General features: G+C 38.2%; 1 protein-coding gene, 1 long non-coding RNA gene and 1 pseudogene across 2 annotated transcripts in view; all 3 read right to left on the minus strand.

Moving 5' to 3' along the window:
* Positions 1 to 2,416: 2,416 nt before the first annotated feature.
* Positions 2,417 to 2,806, minus strand: LOC140698516 (ribosomal protein eL22-like 1 pseudogene; annotated as a pseudogene).
* A 2,929-nt stretch (positions 2,807 to 5,735) lies between these two features.
* Positions 5,736 to 18,934, minus strand: part of LOC140698320 (uncharacterized) — a 28,720-nt gene continuing 15,521 nt past the window's right edge. Inside the window, exon 4 of the mRNA XM_072968308.1 lies at positions 5,736 to 6,824. Coding sequence (XP_072824409.1) covers positions 6,795 to 6,824 — 30 coding nt within the window. The 3' untranslated portion in view covers positions 5,736 to 6,794. The remainder of the gene's footprint in view (positions 6,825 to 18,934) is intronic.
* On the minus strand, positions 13,583 to 14,896 carry LOC140698264 (uncharacterized). The gene is made up of 2 exons (XR_012075909.1): positions 14,450 to 14,896; positions 13,583 to 13,865 (listed from the first exon to the last, which is right to left on the minus strand). It is a non-coding gene; the product is annotated as an uncharacterized lncRNA (long non-coding RNA).

Here is an 18,934-nt window from a genome sequence, read left to right on the forward strand (position 1 = left end):
AATCCCAGGAGCACAGACTGAGACAGGAAATTTAATTTTTTTCATTAATTAAATGCTGTTACACTTGAAAAAAAATTCTTAAACATTAGCATTTTCCCTTACACTTGTGTGTAGTAGTCTACTCTTTTCCTTTTCTGTTTGTCAGTTATCACTTCTTGTTCATTGCCAATTTATTGAGGGCCTATTTTAATCATAACTTCAAATAAGGTATTCATGTAGTACAGATTTTAACCCTTTGTGACTTCTAATTAATACAAGTATTAGTTCATATTTTTCCCAAACAGGTCCCTTCTTTTTATGTCTTCCACTAGTACAGGATTTTAAGCATATGGATGGATAGATAGCTAGATAGCTAGATAGCTAGATAGCTAGATAGCTAGATAGATAGATAGATAGATAGATAGACAATCTCCTAAGTAAATAACATGTTACTAATTACAGTTATCATGTACTGAGCCCCTATTCTGTGCCAGACAGCAGGCTATTGATATACAGTATCTCCTTTAATCTTCTAAACAATTCATCTTACAAAAGGAACAGTCTCTGGAGAGTTAAGCAACTTGCAAGAGGTTTTATGACATGATCATGATTTAAATGCAAGTCTTTCTGACTCTAAATTCTATGTTCAATTTGCCCATGATCTACTCTTTCTAATTACTGCTTTAATTACTTTTTCGGTCAGTATTTTCTTCTGCACTTATTGAGTTGGTCATAATAAATATAAACATATAAATAGAATATAGGATTTCTCTCTTATATTCTGTTTATCATGAATATGAATATAATAGGAAAAATGAACATTACAAAATTAAATTAAAATAATTCATTATGATTTAATTAATCAGCATAAATAGGTTGTGCTGCAGAAGAAATTATACAACAAAATTTTAATGACTTACAAAAAAATTTTGAATTCTCTGATGTGGGTTAGTGGGGACTCTCTTCGACCAGTGATTCAAAGCATTCTTTATCTCAGTATGTTGCTATTACACTCTTAATATTTCTGTTGTTCTTTCTTCCTTCCTGATGTTCCAAGATTCTTTCTTTTATAATTTTCTTTCTGTTTAGAGACTTTCTTTTAGCCATTCTTTTAGGGTAGGTCTGCTAGACAAATTCTCAAAATTTTCCTTCCTCTGGGAACATCCTGATTTCTCCTTCCTTCCTGAAGGATATGTTTGCTGGATACAGAATTCTGGATTGACAGTTCTTTTCTTTTAGAAGTTGAAAAATGTGCCATATTCTTCTGGCCTCCGTGGATTTTTGATGAGAAAACCTGCTGTCATCCAAATTGTTTATCCCCTATAAGTAATACATCTTTTCTCTTTTGCTGCTTTCAAGATTTTTTCTTTATTTTCAGTTTTCAGACATTAGACTTTGATACATCCTGGCACAGATTCTGGGGGTTTATGCTATTTGGAATTCCTCACTTTCTTGAATCTGTAAGCTTAGGTCTTTTGGAAAAATTTTCAGGATATTTAGAAAAATTTTCAGCATGATTTTGAATACTTTTTAATCTCTGCCTTCTTTCTTGCTCCTTCTAAGACTTTGGTGACACAACCATTAAATCTTTCGTAAAGCTCCACAAGTTCTTGATTTTATGGGGGTTTTTTTGTTTGTTTTTTGGTTTATTTTATCTCTGTTGTTCAGACTAGGTAATTTCTTTTGTTCTATTTTCAAGTTCATGGATTCTTTCCTCTGTCCCCTCAATTCTGCTACTGAGCCCATCTATTGAATTTTTTATTTGACTATTATATTTTTAAGTTCTAAAATTTCCACTTGCCTCTCCCTTATCTTCCATTTCATTACTGCAACTCTCTCTGTTTTCACTGGCTTCAAATATGTTTATAATGATCTGCTGAAACATTATTATGGTGGCTGCTTTAAAAACCTTTGTCAGATCATTCTAACATTTATGTCATCTAGATGTGGGTATCTGATTATTGCCTTTTCTCATTCATATTCAAAGATTTTCCAGGTTCTTGGTATGAGTGATTTTTGATCAAAATATGAAAAATTTGGGTACTATGTTATAAGGCTTTGGGTTTTATTTAAATTTTATGTTTTACCAGACCTCCTCCGACACTGTTACAGTAGGTGCCACCTTGTTATTCTCCACAGAGAAGGCTTTGCATGGGGTCTGAGATTTCCAGTACAGTTTGCAAATCCCTTGGTGACTTTTCAAAGTATTACTATATGCAACAGTAAAACCACTTTATTCCCCACAATAAAGGGAGTGGGGAAGCCCAGGTAAATCAGCCTAGTTATGCCTACTTGGCTGAATCATCTTTTTTTAAAATAGAGTTCAGTGTTTTTTTCAATTCACTAATAAACTAAAATTCCATTTCTAGATATTTCCTTTTCTTGTATGTCTCATTTATTTTATGAGTAAGCAAATCCCTATAAGGGGCAGCTTTACCTAGTCCTCAGACTCAGATCCATCTTCACCTTGACTAATCGGGAAGTAAGAAGTTCACAAGTCTCCTTGTCAGATGCAACCACATAAAGCCAAGCACAAAGATTGTTCTTCTTAAGGTATTTCTTGGTAAAATGTTTCAAATACATTTTAGAAAACTGTTTCACAAAAATAACGGTAACTTTATTCTTAAAATATTCAATGTGAAGAACATTCCCAAAATTTCAAGTTTTTCCATTAACTTTAAACTTCTCTCATAGAAGTTGTTCAAAATTTCCAGAATCAAAAATTCCTAAACTTCTACTGGATGAGCAAGATCCAAATTAAACTCCAGGTTGATTTGTTAGGTTTCTTGCCTTTCTGTGGCACCATCTTGAAGGCTGGCTGGGCAAATAGAGAGAGCCTAGCTGACTCATTTAAAAGAGAATTAGTTGATAGTCAATGAGAACAGGCTGTGCTATGGTCTGAATGTTTGCGAACTCCACAAATTCATATGTTGAAATCCTAACTCCAAAGGTAATGGTCTTAGTAGGGGGCAACTTTGGGAGGTACTTAAGCTATAGAAGGAGGCCTCATAATGGGATTAGCGCCTTATAAAAGAGGCTCCCGAGAGATGCCTAGCCATGTGAGGGCACAACGAGACATTTACAGTCTGGAAAAGAGCCCTCACCTGACCATGTTGGCAACCTCATCTTGGACTTCCAACCTCTAGAATTGTAAGAAATAAGATTCTGTTGTTTATAAGCTATCCAGCCTGTGGTATTATGTTCTAGCAGCTTGAAAGGACTAAGATGGCCCCCCAGTGAGACAGAGCCCAGGCCAGGGTGAAGGAGAGGACAAGAAGGGGCATTCTGCAATATACCAGTATTTGAATAGCACCCAATTTTAAAAATCAACATCAAAAAAGTTATTATAAACCTATTATTAGAGGAGGCTGTAGTAAGCAATTGGTCTCTATGCTTTTGAGTCAGAATTGAGTCAGATTCCTATGTATACTTCTCTGTATCCCTAATTTCTCTCACTAAAATATTCATTCTTACTGTATATTAGGCATTGTTGTAGACACTGCAGTACAACAGTGGACAAAAGAGAAAAAATGCCCCTATCCTCAGGGAGCTAAAATTCTAGTGAAGCAAAGGCACATGATAAGATAAATATATAGTATCTTGGACAGTGATAAGTTCACTGGAGAAAAATAAATCAGCAAAGGAGATTTAAATGGTCAGAGGTTGCAATTTTAAGTGGGATTGCCAAGGAATCCCTCACTAGAGAAGGTCACACTTGAATGAGAACCTAAGGAGGTGTATCAGTCAGACTTCAACCAGAGAAACTTCTAGTTAATGCTTGATTGAACAGCTCAGGACTGTATCCTAGCCAAGTTGACACAAAACTGACCATCACAGGAGGTGAATGAGCTAGGTATGTAAATATCAGGGAGAAGAGTACTCTAGGTAGAGGGAATCCTGGTGTAAAGCAATGAGTAGAAGCACTCAAGGAGTATTCCAAAGACAGTAAAAAAAAAAAAAAAAGTGCCTAGAGTACAGAGAGTGGCAGGACATGAATTCAGAGAGATAATGGGGAGCCAGAATATGCATAGCTCTGTAAGCCATTATGATCAATCTTCTAATCCACATAGGTCTTTATAAACACTGGCCAGTGGTGGTTTTAATTTTTGAACAACTTTATTGAGATATGAGGGACAATAAGCTGCACATACTTAAACTGCACAATGTTTTGATATACATACACTCCAGTGGCACCATCACCACATTCAAGATCGTGAACTTGTCCATCACACCCAAACATTCGCTTCTGCCCTTCTGCAATCTCGTCTGCTGCTTGCCATCAACCTTCTTCTCTTTCCTTAGGCAACTACTGATCTACCTTCTGTCACTGTAGATTAGTTATATTCTCCAGAATTCATGTAAGTGAAATCATACAGAACATATGTGTTTCTGCCTATCTTCTTTCATTCAGCATAACTGAGACTCATGTATGTTGTTGTTTATATCTGTAGTTCATTCCTTTTTTTGCTGAGTAGCATTCTATTGTGTCATTACATTACAATTTGTTTATACATTCAAGTGTTGATGGAAATTTGTGTTTGTAATGGTTAATTTTATATGTCAGCTTGACTGGGCTAAGGGATGCCCAGATAGCTGGTAAAACATTATTTCTGAATATGTTTGTGAGGGTGTCTCTTGAAGAGATTAGCATTTGAATCAGTAGAGTAAGTAAAGATCACCCTTCACTCACGTGAGTGGGCACAATCCAATCCATTGAGGGCCTTAAGAGAACGAAAAGGTAGAGGGGTGAATTCACTTGCTCTGGCTTGAGCTGAGACACCCAGCTTTCCCTGCCCTTGGACATCAGAGCTCCTGATTCTTGGGCTTTTGGACTCAAACTGGCCCCTTACCCCCATCCCTCCCCATTCTCAGGCCTTTGGGCTCAGACTGAATTACATTACCAGCTTCTGGCTTCACTGGTTCTCCAGCTGTCCTCACTTAAGACCATAACAGGGTCATAATTCTACCTAACATGATACAAAATCTTGCTAATAGCAGATCGTGGGACTTCTTCGGGTCCATAACCATGTGAACCAATTACTATAATAAACTTAAATTGACATCTACCTATATACTATTAGTTCTGTTTCTCTGAAGAACTCTAATACAGTGCTATTTCCAGTTGGTGGATATCACAAATAAAGTTGCCATGAATATCTGTGTGCGTGCCTGCACACTTTGATTTCTCTTGGGTCAATACCTAGGGGTGGAATAAGAAGCTTTAGGTTTCAGGTTTTCACATTTAACTCTATGGTCCATTTTGAGTTGATTTCTGTATATGATAATGAGGTACCAGAAGAATTTTATTTATTTACATACGGATATCCAATTATTCCAGAACCATTTATTGAATGACTGTCCTTCCACAGAAATGCCTTTGCAGCCTTGTTAAAAATTTATTGTATACATATATTTCTAGACTCTCTTTTCTGTTCCATCAATTGGTTTAGCTATCTTTACATCAATACCACACTATCCCAATTATTGTAGCTTTATAAATTTTGAATCAGGTAGTTAAGTCCTACAACTTTGTTCATAATCTTCAAGTTATTGTCTATTCTAATGTTACACTTTTTTTTTAACTTAGTAGGAATTTTAGAAAATTTCTGTGAAAAAAAAAAGTTTGAAGAGGATTTTGACTAGGATTGCATTGACTCCATTGATAAATTTGGGGAGAACTGCATTATTAACCATTCTGAATTTTCTAATCAATGGACACCGTATATCTCTCTATTTTATTTAGAACTTCTTTGATTTCTCTCAGTAATTTTTTATAGTTTTCAGTGCACAGGTCTTACAAATCTTTTGTCAGATTTATTCCAAAGTTTTTTTTTAACATTTTTTATTGATTTATAATCATTTTACAATGTTGTGTCAAATTCCAGTGTTCAGCACAATTTTTCAGTCATTCATGGACATATACACACTCATTGTCACATTTTTTTCTCTGTGAGTTATCATAACATTTTGTGTATATTTCCCTGTGCTATACATTGTAATCTTGTTTATCTATTCTACAATTTTGAAATCCCAGTCTACCCCTTCCCACCCTCCACCCCCCTGGTAACCACAAGTCTGTATTCTCTGTCCATGAGTCTATTTCTGTCCTGTATTTATGCTTTGTTTTTGTTTGTTTGTTTGTTTTTGTTTTTGTTTTTTAGATTCCACATATGAGCGATCTCATATGGTATTTTTCTTTCTCTTTCTGGCTTACTTCACTTAGAATGACATTCTCTAGGAGCATCCATGTTGCTGCAAATGGCATTATGTTGTCGGTTTTTATGGCTGAGTAGTATTCCATTGTATAAATATACCACATCTTCTTTATCCAGTCACCTGTTGATGGACATTTAGGCTGTTTCCATGTTTTGGCTATTGTAAATAGTGCTGCTATGAACATTGGGGTGCAGGTGTCATCCTGAAGTAGAGTTCCTTCTGGATACAAGCCCAGGAGTGGGATTCCTGGGTCATATGGTAAGTCTATTCCTAGTCTTTTGAGGAATCTCCACACTGTTTTCCATAGTGGCTGCACCAAACTGCATTCCCACCAGCAGTGTAGGAGGGTTCCCCTTTCTCCACAGCCTCTCCAGCATTTGTCATTTGTGGATTTTTGAATGACGGCCATTCTGACTGGTGTGAGGTGATACCTCACTGTAGTTTTGATTTGCATTTCTCTGATAATTAGTGATATTGAGCATTTTTTCATGTGCTTTTTGATCATTTGCATGTCTTCCTTGGAGAACTGCTTGTTCTCAAACTCTTCCAGACGATTGAAAAGGAGGGAATACTCCCAAACTCATTCTATGAAGCCACCATCACCCTGATACCAAAACCAGGCAAAGACACTACAAAAAAAGAGAATTATAGGCCAATATTACTGATGAACATAGATGCCAAAATCCTCACCAAAATTTTAGCAAATAGAATCCAACAACACATAAAAAAGATTATACATCATGACCAAGTGGGGTTCATCCCAGGGAAACAAGGCTGGTTCAACATACACAAATCAATCAATGTAATTCATCACATCAACAAGAGAAAGGACAAAAACCACATGATCATCTCAATCGATGCAGAAAAAGCATTTGATAAAATTCAACATCCATTTATGATAAAAACTCTTGCCAAAGTGGGTATAGAGGGAACATATCTCAACATAATAAAAGCTATATGTGACAAACCTACAGCCAGCATAGTACTCAACGGTGAAAAACTCAAAAGCTTCCCACTAAACTCTGGGACAAGACAAGGATATTCTAAAGTTTTAAATGTGTTTTGGTGCTACTGAAAATAGTACTGCTTTTCAAAATTTCTACTTCCAGTGTCCAATGCTAATTCTATATGAAATAGAATTGATTTTTGTATATTGGTCTTGTGTCCCACAAACTTGCTAACCTTAATTTTTAGTTTTAATAGACTTTTTTTTTTTAAGATTCCAAAGGATTTTCTGTAGAGTTGACCATGTTGTCTGTGACTAAGATAATCTACTTTACTCCTTTCTTTCCAATCTTGATGGTCTTACACTATTTTCTTGCCTTATTGCATTGATGAGAACCTCCATTAATATTCTAAACCAAAAGGCTGAGAGTGGACATCCTTGCCTTGTTCCTGATCTTAGGCATAACCATTCAATCCAAAGTATGATGTTACCTGGGAGTTTTCTTTCCATAGATGCCTTTTACCAGGAAGTTCCTTTCCATTCTTATCTTGCCAACCATTTTTATCAGTAACAGATTCTGGATTCATATCTTCTGTTCCTATTGTAATGGTACTTTTTAATCTCTAATCTGTTAATACAATTAATTGCATTGATTGATTTTCAAACATTAAACCAACATTGTACTCCAGGATAAACCCCACTTGCTCATGATGTACAATCCTTCTATATTATTGGATTTGCTAAACTTTTGTTAAGAATTATTATATTTATATAATGAGGAATATTGGTCTGTAATTATTTCTTCTTATAATGCCTTTGTCTGGTTTTGGTATCAGGATATTTCCGGTGTCACAGAATGAACTGTGAAGTATATCCTAGGGTTCAATCTTCTAAAAGTTTGTGTGTAACTGGTATTATTTTTCACTAAATATGCAATAGAATTCACCACTGAAACCATCTGGGCTTGAAGTTTCCTTTGTGGGAAGGATTTTAACTATAAGTTGAATTTATAGGGCTACTAAGGTTACCTTTTAATTTTTTTTCTGAGTGAGCTTTGATACTTTTGTCATTCAAGAAATTTATCTGTTGTATCTAAGTTGTCAAATGCGTTGACAAAAAATTGGTAATAATACTCTTATTATCCTTTTCATAGCTATCGGATCTGTGGTGATGTCTTCTCTCATTGCTGATATTGATAAATTATGTCTTATCTATTTCTTTCTGATCAATTTGGAGAGAGATTTACCAACTTTATTCATCTTCTTATATTGGAGGGTGCTGAGCAGAGGAGTGACATGGTATGATTTACATTTAGCACTATTACTCTGGCTTCTTGATCTAAAATACAATGTAAGAAAACAGTATGCTACTGGCACAAAAAGAGACACATAGATCAATGGAACAGAACAGAAAGTCCAGAAATAAACCCACATACCTATGGTCAATTAACTACAACAAAGGAGGCAAGAATATACAATGGAGAAAGACATTCTCTTCAACAAGTGGTGCCAGGAAAATCAGATAGCCAAATGTAAAACAGTGAAAGTAGAACATTCCCTCACACCATACACAAAAATAAACTCAAAATGGTTTAAAGACCTAACTATAAGACATGAAACCATAAAACTCCTAGAAGAGACCATAGGCATAACACTCTTTGACATAAACCACAGCAATACCTTCTTGGATTTGTCTCCCAAGGCAAAAGAAATAAAAGCAAAAATAAACAAATCAGACCTACCTAAACTTAAAAGCTTTTGCAAAGCAAAGGAAACCATCAACGAAATGAAAAGACAACCTTTAGAATCAGAGAAAATATTTTCAAATGATGCAACTAGCAAGGGACTAATATCCAAAATAAATGAACAGCTCACACAATTCATTATCAAAAAGCCCCAAAGAATCCAATTTAAAAATGGGCAGAAGACTTGAATAGACATTTTTTTCCAAAGAAGACATACAGAAGACTAAGAGGCATGTGAAAAGATGCTCAGCATTGCCAATTATTAGAGAAATGCAAATCAAAACTACAATGAGGTATCTATCACCTCACACCTGTCAGAATGGTTATCATCAAAAAGTCTACAAATAACAACTGTTGGAGAGGATGTGGTGGAAAGGGAGCCCTTTGCACACTATCAGTGGGAATGTAAATTGGTACAGCCACTGTACCAGCATAGATGTAAACAGTATGGAGGTTCCTCAAAAAACTAAAAACAGGACTACTAAATGATCCAGCAATTCCACTTCCTAATATAAATATATACCCAGAAAAATACGAAAACACTAATTCAAAAAGTTACATGTACCCCAATGTTCATAGCAGCACTATTTACAATAGCCAAGACATGGAAGCAATCCACGTGCTCAACAATAGGTGACTGGATTAAGAAGATGTGGTACACACACACACACACATACACACAATGGAATATTACTTGTCCATAAAAAAGAATGAAATACTGCCATCTGCAGCAATGTGGATGGACTCAGAGAATATTATGCTTAGTGAAATAAGTCAGAGAAAGCCTAATACTATATGATATCACTTATATATGAAATCTAAAAAATAATACAAATGAAAGTATATGCAAAACAGAAACAGATTCACAGACATGAAAAACAAACTTGTGGTTACCAAAGGGGAGAGGGAAGTGGGGAGGGACAAATTAGGGGTATAGGATTAACAGACAAACACACTATATATAAAATAGATAAGCAACAAGGTTTACTGTATAGCACAAGGAATTATACCCATTATCTTGAAATAACCTATAATGGAATATAATCTGCAAAAATACTAAATTATGCTGTATACCTAAAACTAACACAATATTGTAAGTCAACTATATTTCAATAAAGAGTAATCTGTAGTTTGACATACACAAAAATATAAAATAAAATAGAATGTAGAAGAGGACAAGAAAAACAGGGAGACCAATTAGAAGGGTAATAAAATAATCCAAGGGAGAGATAATGGTGATGGAGGCTAGGCTGTTAGCAGTGAAAATGATAAATGGTCAGATTTTCAATATATTTTGATGGTAGGATAGATAGGATTTGCTGATCACAGGAATCAGGGTATGAAATAAAGAGAAGAATCAAGTATTGCTCCAGGTTTTTGGCCTGAACAACTGAAAAAAACTGTCATTTACAGAGAGAAGAAGGAAAGGTTTTGGAAATGGGAGAGTAGGAGCCCGGTTTTAGATACGTTAAATTTGAGGTATCTGTTAAATTTCCAAGGAGGCAGCAGACTGTCTCATTTGGAGTTCAGAGGAGAGGCTTGGACTGTTGATATAAAATTTGAGTCATCAACATAAAAATAGCATCAAAATTTGAGGTCTTTGGGAAGCAGACTTCAGTGATCAAGATGTTTGATAGAGAACGTCCCTGGTTCAACACCTCTGGAAGGCAGGAGGAAGCAGGACTGGCAGGGGGAGCTGAGTCACAACACAGGCCTGAGAGCCTCGGCTGATTCCATGGGGAGATCTGGAGCTGAAACAGCCCGTCAGAGTTGTCCTTTGTGAGGTTAAACAGCAAGCCCTTTATACTCTTGCCTCAACCAGTTACTGAACATCGACCATCCCCAGACAGACATGGCCTTGGACAAAGTGGCTCTGTGTAGCTGAGGCAACACCTGAAAGGGCTGACTGCTGAAGGTTGTCCACTGATGGTACCCTTAGTAGCTGGGGCAAAAGTCCTTCCTTGAAGGGGTATCTGGGTGGTGCAGCACAGCATTTACCACTGATGGTATTTAAAATCCTAAGACTGCGTGAGCTCACCAAGAAAGCAATGCAGTTAGAGAAGGGGTACATCGGCAGGGATCTGGGGCAGTTTTAAGGATCAGAGGAATGACAAGGAAAACAGCAGAAGGTATTAGGAGAAGCAGCTAGTGAAGTAAGAAAAAAGACGAGTGAGTGTGAGATCCTCGAAGCCAAGTCAAGGAAGTACCACCACCACCGCCGCCACCACCACCACCAAGTACTACCACTATTGCTACCACTACTGCTGCTGCTAAGACTACTGTCCTTAATACACTTTAATCTTCACAGCACTACGAATTAGATAATATTATCATTATCCCCAGGTTACAATGACAAACTCAAGTCACAGAGTTTGAAAGTCTTTCTCAAGGTTACACAGCTTTAGTGGTGGTGGAGCTGGGATTTTGAACTTGCGTTTGCTCAAGAGCCCACACTCCTGACTGCCTTACCACCTGGACTCCAAAGAACTATATAACATGCTGCCAGCAGGTGAAGTAAAAGGCCAAGAAGCGACCATCAAATTTGGCAACGTGAACTTAGCAAAGGCAGTTTGGGCGGAATATGGGCGTGAAAGAGTGAAGAGAGTAAATTCAAACATAGTACTATTCACAGGGTATTGAAATTACCCATTTAGTTGTTTATCTCCCTGAATAAACATACTAGGGAATGGGACTGTGCTTTGTTTGCTTATATGTAGAATCCAGCTCATAGTAGGTGCTAAACAGATAGACACTGAATGAACACAGGTTTATTTGTTCACTTACTTTTTTATTCAACAACAACAAGATTAATTCCTTTGTCTCCACTCCATCGTGTGTCCTCTTGACAGAATCCAATCCTACAAATGCTAGTTGAATCACTAATATGTTGAGAGGAGGATATGCAAATCTCTGTGTTTCTGGAGTCCGTGTGTGTGTGCGCGCGCGCGCATGTGTGCGCGCGTGAGCAGGCACACGAGTCTGTAGGTGATGAGAGCGTTTGGAGGTGCAGAGATCTTCTCAGCCAGGCCTCTTTGGTAGACGCCATTCCATTTCTTCCAACTTGGGACTTGAGAAAGCAGCATGGAAGGCCAGGAGTTAACGTACTGGGTGTATTTCCCCTTTTTCTCAGTCCTCCAATAATAAACTTTAACTTCATTAGAAAAGAAGCCAAATAATCATGCCTGCTCCTTCACCTCTGGAACGGCTTTCCCCAGGCTGGAGCTGTGGGAAACCACCTTTACTTAGACAGACGTAACTGCTGCTGGCTGGTGGAAGCTGCACCTCCTTTGAGGCCCCTGCTCTGTGCATGCTGTAGGAGCTGCTTCCTACAAGGGCTGGACAAGGGGCTGAAGGCAGTGGTTCGGCTCTGCATTTCTCCTTGGATGTTCTCCTTGCCATTTGGCTGCAATGGTTTCCAGTGACTAATGAAGTGACTAGTTAAAGCTTACTTTTCAATCAAAAAATCAATTCCAGCAAATAGTAAAGAGAGATGGAGGAGGGAGGAACAGTGATCAAACTCATTTAAGTACTAAGTTTCCTCTGCAGAAAATCAAATTGCTTGACAGAGGTAAGTGGCTCTTCCTTTTAGAATCAAACCAGTTTGGAGTTCTTCCCATACAGTAGCTGGCCAGGAAATAGAAAAATGGGCCCAGCTTCAGACAGCCGTACACCAGATGGCAGATGGCACAAGGGGAGACACAGTGGCTTGACAGACTTGGGTTACAACCTGGCTGTGACACTTACTAACTGTTTGACTTTAAGCCAGTTACTTAACATCCTGAACCTGGGTCCTGACCCATACAATAGAAAGGAGAGACGGCTTAATAACTTACTTTGTAAAATTTGAGTAACGGTTAGAGAAAAATGCATATGAACTCTTCGTATGCAACAGGCATGTAGTAAGTACTTATTGTTGTCATGTGTCTCTGGTTTGTGGGCTGAGTGTGAGCACAGACCTATCTGTGAGTGTGCAGAGCAGAATCTATGACACATGTGGGGGCAGGGTAAGTGCACGGTGCGGGAAGGTGAGCGGGCAGAGTGCGGCTCTGTCAGTGGAGCTCTGAGCATCTGTGTGGCCGTGATCTCTCTGTAGGTGAAGAAGCCCACATTCTCCATCCTTCTTGTAGAGTCTCCAGACAGGCTTGGGAGAAAACCTCAGAGGGGATTCTTCAAGGGTTGTCTGGGAATTGTGGGGCATGCTGCCCCTTCCCTCATAGCAGCAACAGCCCCCAGGCCCCATTGTCATGCCTCCATCAGTTCCTGGTGGCTCCTTGAAAAGACTTCAAAGGAGAAACTTAAGACCAGGAAACTTACTTGCCATTCAGATTTTTAAATCTTGATGACATAACCCTAAAGAACATGTCTGTGAATGATAATTAGTCTCTAGAGAGGAAGAGAGAGAAGAGAAGAGAGACACAGAGCTGTAGACAGCAGAACCAGCAGGGGAAACAGGTGAAGCTGGAAAAGACAAAGGAGTAAAAATAAAACATCAGTAAGCAGAAGGAGAGATGGAACTGGTGGAGGTGGGGATGTGACAGGCACTGTGATAACGAGGTGTGACTGGTAGGTAACTGGCCAGGCTCTCCCCCCAACCTTTCCTGCTGGCACCCCTCACCCTCAGTCACTCATGTCTGAACTCCCTATTCCAACATTCTAACAGGAAGCACAAGAAACAAGTATTAGTTTAGTACTGGAAATATTAATGCTATCTCATTTAATTCTCATAGTGAGGTAGGTGGGTAGGTAGTGAGGTACTTAGGTACTATTATCTCTGTAGGCGAGGAAATGGAGAATCCAAGGGATCACACAGCTGTAGGTACTGGAGTGAGGACTGACATCCCGTCTCCTGGCAACGGGCCAGACTCTTGCTATCCCTTGGCCTTGAAAGCTTGGTTTGTTGCCATCAAACTGATTCAACCATCATTTTATTCTGATTATCAAAGACAATGCTTGCCAGAAGATATAAAGAAATAAAGAAGACTAGGCAAAGAAAAGAAAAATTGCTTGAGAAACATAGTGATCTCTATTTTTCTTTTTTATGTTTACTGTACGACTTTGGTAAGGTGGGGGAAAAGTTGGAAAAAATTTAATTTTAATAAGCCAAAATATCCTTCCTCCCAGCAACTTCCTCTAGTCTCCCCTTCCCTACCTCTCTGGACAGCCTCGTCACGAATTTCAATCAGAGAGGAATCATGTACTTCCTTGTGCTGGGAAATCTCCCCTAAAATGTCTGGGATCTTTCCTCTCTTCTCACCCAGAGCAGAGGCATGTCCTTGTAGATGAGACACAAAAATCTCAACAGAGATGCCGGGGAGGAGGGGACTCCCTAGAAAGGGATGGATATTAAGCGCTGCTCTTAGGTACTTAAATATCACTTGAGGCAGTGGAGGCAGAAGAAAATATGCTGCCAAGCATTGGTCAGGTTGTGACACCCGACAGGATGCTCGTATCTCAGACAAGCTCGAGCCAAAGAGGAATTTATTAGCTCACGTACTAAAAAAGCCCAGAGGCACCCTCATTTCATGCAAATCTGGATCAAGGACTCAAAGGATGTCATAACTCACTTTCTCTCCCTGCCTCATCCATGCTTTCCCCTCTACTGGCTTCATTCTCATACTGGCTGATCCCATGCTGGGGCAAGGTGGCTGCCACCCGTCCTAGACTTCCATCTTTTTTACTTTCAGATCTAGAGGTAGAGAACTTATTATACTAACAGTCCAGAGAAAGTCCTAAAATTGAGTCTCATTGGCTCTAATTGGTCTAACTCAAGTCACATGGCCATCCTTAAATCAGTCAGTGCAGTCAAGGAGGTATTTTACCAGTCAGAGATGCCTTTGAGTGCAAACAACAGAGAACTCGATAAAGCAAAGTGTAGTTCGTGCCCCTCACATAGAAAGGTATGTGGGATAGCGTCACTGCTGATGATTCAGTGGATTGACATTTTTGATAGTTCTTTGGCCTTTTCTTCACGATTGCAAGATGGCTGCTGCAGTTCCAAAAAATCACATGCTGGTACTAGGCAGGAAAAAAGACGCTATGGGTAGCAAATGTCCCTCTTTGGGGAAGGCAAATCTTCCCCAAAAGTGCCCAGCAGACTTCTGCTCTCAGCTCACTGATCATAACTGGGTCACAAGGCTACTCCTACCCTCAAGGGAGGCTGGGGAGCCAAGTATTTGCTTGTCTAGACTCTCCAGTTGAGTTAGACTGGGAAGAAGGGGTTTGAGAATGAGCATTAGGTTGGCCAATTAATGAATCTGCCCTAAATGTAATGCTCTGATTGGCCAGGCCTGGTTTACAAGTCCACTTCTGGAACTGGGGTGGACTCTTCTCTCCCAGGACCAACGGACTGAGCATGACAGAGGAAGACTGGGTGCTATAAGCATAAAAGGAGGAATGGATAACCAGTCAGGCAAGAATTGGGGGGTATAGCTCAAGTGGTAGAGCGCATGCTTAGCAAGCAATACTAGGTCCTGGGTTCAATCCCCACTACCTCCATCCAAAAAAGAAAAGACAAACTAATAATAAGTAAATAAGCAGACCTAATGATCTCCCCCCACCAAAAAAAAATTTAAAAAATTAAAAACGAAAAACTAGTCAGGCAAGACTAAAAGCTATCCATTACATATGTTTAAGGCCAGCTTGTGATCTGGCCTCCTCAGAAGTACACAGGATCTATCACCAGCCCTAAGAAAGCAGAAGTTACCAGTGTTTACCTCAGCATTATCTTAGGTAACGTTTCAGGTTCCTTTCAATTCTGAAAGGTGAGGTAATAATAGCTACAGCTGCATGAACACCTCCAATTTATTTGGTAATAGTTCACTTAAAAACTTCCTTTTTCTCTTTTCCTTTCCCCACTCAGAGCATGTTGGTATGTCAAGCACTACCCATTTTGTTTAGGAGGCTGTATTCAGATCAAGTAACTTATGCTGAGAATTAGTGTTAGATGCTTCTGCACAGATTATTTCATGAAGTGCTTACCACAGCAACCCATTTCCTGATGAGAAAATTGAGGTTAGACGACTTGTTCAAAGCCAAGTGACCCATATGTTCCAAGTTAAGTGTCTCCTTACTCCAAGAATACCCCACCACAACTGCAGCCCGACCTCCTCAGGGCTGCCTGGGCCCATTCCAGTGGAATCAGGTCACTGAGGCAGTTTTTGAGTATTCCAGAAACTTTCTTTCCCTCCTTGTAAAAGTGATTGAAGTACCGATTACTGCTGGACTGAAGGCCCTGAGCCTCTCCCAGGGGCAATCCTCACCTTAATTTAAGTGTGGTTATTTAGGATGCCTTGCATGGGTTTTGTGACTTTTTCCAGCTGGATTCTCCAAGGAGTTCCAACTAGCCTAGTGCCCTGAAGCAAAACAAGCACTGGCCCCCCCAGCTTCTGACAATCCTCAGGGTGGTGGTGCCCTCCATAATGTGCAAAGAAACAGAACTGCTTCCTGCCACCACAGCAGACAGCACAGAGCAGGGTGTTCCCAGGGAGAGATCAGAAAGACTAATGTGTCAAGCCTGCTGGGCCTGGCTGCCAGGGGCCTCCTCTGATTCCTGAGTGTGGCATTCCAGGGTGGGGGTAGGAGTGCATTTTCCTAATTCCTTCCTTGGCAGAAACTCAGCTCTCTGAATAGAGCTGCTTCTGCCACTGCTGTGCACATGATATAAACTTCTTTTTAATGTATGTGTGGTTGACTAGGTAGATGGTAGCTCCTTTCTAAAAATCCAGATTGTAAAATTGTACAGATGAGTAGATAATACAGTACACTCAATCAATGTATAATGCTCATCTCTTTGGGAGAAATTTTCTTCACGTTGCAATGATCAGTTGTACAATAACCAGCAAACACTTACAGACACTTTTAGTATTTATTGTTAGTTGGGGAAGTTATGCTCAACTATTACATATATGAAAAAAATCTGAACTCTTATTACACACTATTTTGATTCCAATTTAAAATGAAAAATGTCTAACATACTTTCTTCCAGCTTTAGAATTAAAGTCTTTGAAGAGTGACCTAAATTACAACCTGAGTTATTTTTTAAACCTGCTACTGTTTGTGACTACTTATTTTGATCAATCATCAATCATTTTAATACTGTGCAAGCAAAATAAAATGGAGAAATAAATTACTATGCAATATTCCAATTTCAAAATTATCTATTTATAATGATCAAAAGTTTACCCTGGTAAAGTCACTGACCTTAATAAGTTAATATTACAAATCATATGTATAAAATATATTCATTTAAGTTTTCCTGAAAAGAAAAATACTATCAACAAATATTGAGCTCTAGTTAGTGACATGTATGCCGAACTACTGAGAGAGGTTTACTGACGTTTGCAATTTCCTTTGAAAGATATATGCACACTGATGTTCACTGCAGCAGTACTTACAATAGCCAAGAAATGGAAACAACACAAGTGTCCATCAACAGATGAATGAACAAGATGTGGTATGTATACACAATGGAATATTACTCAGCCATAAAGAAATGAAATCTTGCCATTTGCAACAACATGGATGATATAGGGGGTAACATATTAAGTGAAATAAGCCAGACAGACAAAGACAAATACTGTATGTTATCAGTTATATGTGAAATCTGAAAAATAAAACAAATGAATAAATATAAGAAAAGAGAAACAGAATCACATATACAAAGGTCCAACTAGTGGTTACCACTCGGGAGAGGGAAGTGGGTAGGGGAGGAAGAGGGGTAGGGAATCAAGAAGTACAAACTACTATGTACAAAATAAATAAGCTACAAGGATATATTGTATAGCACAAGGAATATAGCCAATATTTTATAATAACCTTAAATGGAGTATAATCTACAAAAATATTGGATCACTATGTTGTACACCTGAAACTAATATAATATTGTACATCAACTATATTTCAATTAAAAAAGAATGCATATGATGTCAAATAGACACATGAAAAGGTACTAAACATCATCAGTCATCAAAAAAATGTAAATTAAAACCACAATTAGGGACCATTTCCTATGCATCAGAATGGCCACAGTAAAAAGACTCTAACAATGTCAGATGGTAGCGAGAATATGGAACAACTTGACCTGTCATACATTGCTGGTAAAACAGTACAACACTTTGTAGAACTTAGTTGTTTCTAATAAATTTAAATATACCTTTACCCTACGACCTAATAATTCTACTTTGAGGTATCTACCAAAGAGAACTAAAAGCATGTATCTACACAAATAGTCACAGCAGTGTTTATTATAAAGGTCCCAAATTGGAAATAAATTAAAAGTACAAGAACAGAAGAATATGTTTAAAAAATTGTGGTGTGAAAGAAATAATTGATAAGCTTTACTTCAATAAAATTAAAAACTTGGCCCTGCAAAAAGCAATCATATCAAGAGAATTAGAAGACAACCAAGACTGGGAGAAAATATTTGCAAAAGACACAACTGACAAAGGACACAAAGAACTCCGAAAATTGAATAATAAGAAAATAACCTGATTTAAAAATAAGCCAAAGACCTTAACACCAAAGAAGATATACAAGTAGCAAATAACCATATAAAAAGATGCTCCATATCATATATTATCAGGGAAATGCAAATTAAAACAATAATAAGATACTACTGCACACCTATTAGATCAGCCAAAACCCAGAACTGTGGAGCAACAGGAACTCTTATTCATTGCTGGTGGGAATGCAAAATAGTACAGCCACTTTGGAAGACAGCTTGGTCCTTCCTTACAAAAGTAAACATACTCATACCACACAATCAGGCAATTGTGCTCCTTGGTATTTACCAAAAGGAGTTAAAAACTTATATCCATCTAAGAATAAGGTTTAGAGCAGCTTTATTCATAACTGCTAAAGCTTGAAAGCAACCAAAATGTCCTACACTTGGTGTGTGGATATGTAAACTGTGGTACATCCAGACAATGGAATATTACTCAGCACTAAAAAGAAATGAGCTATCAAGCCATGAAAAGACATGGAAGAATTTTAAATGCATATTACTAAGTGAAAGAAGCCAATCTGAAAAGGCTATATATCATATGATTCCA

This window comes from Vicugna pacos, chromosome 9, assembly GCF_048564905.1.
Source record: "Vicugna pacos chromosome 9, VicPac4, whole genome shotgun sequence".
In the NCBI taxonomy this organism is placed as follows: domain Eukaryota; kingdom Metazoa; phylum Chordata; class Mammalia; order Artiodactyla; family Camelidae; genus Vicugna; species Vicugna pacos.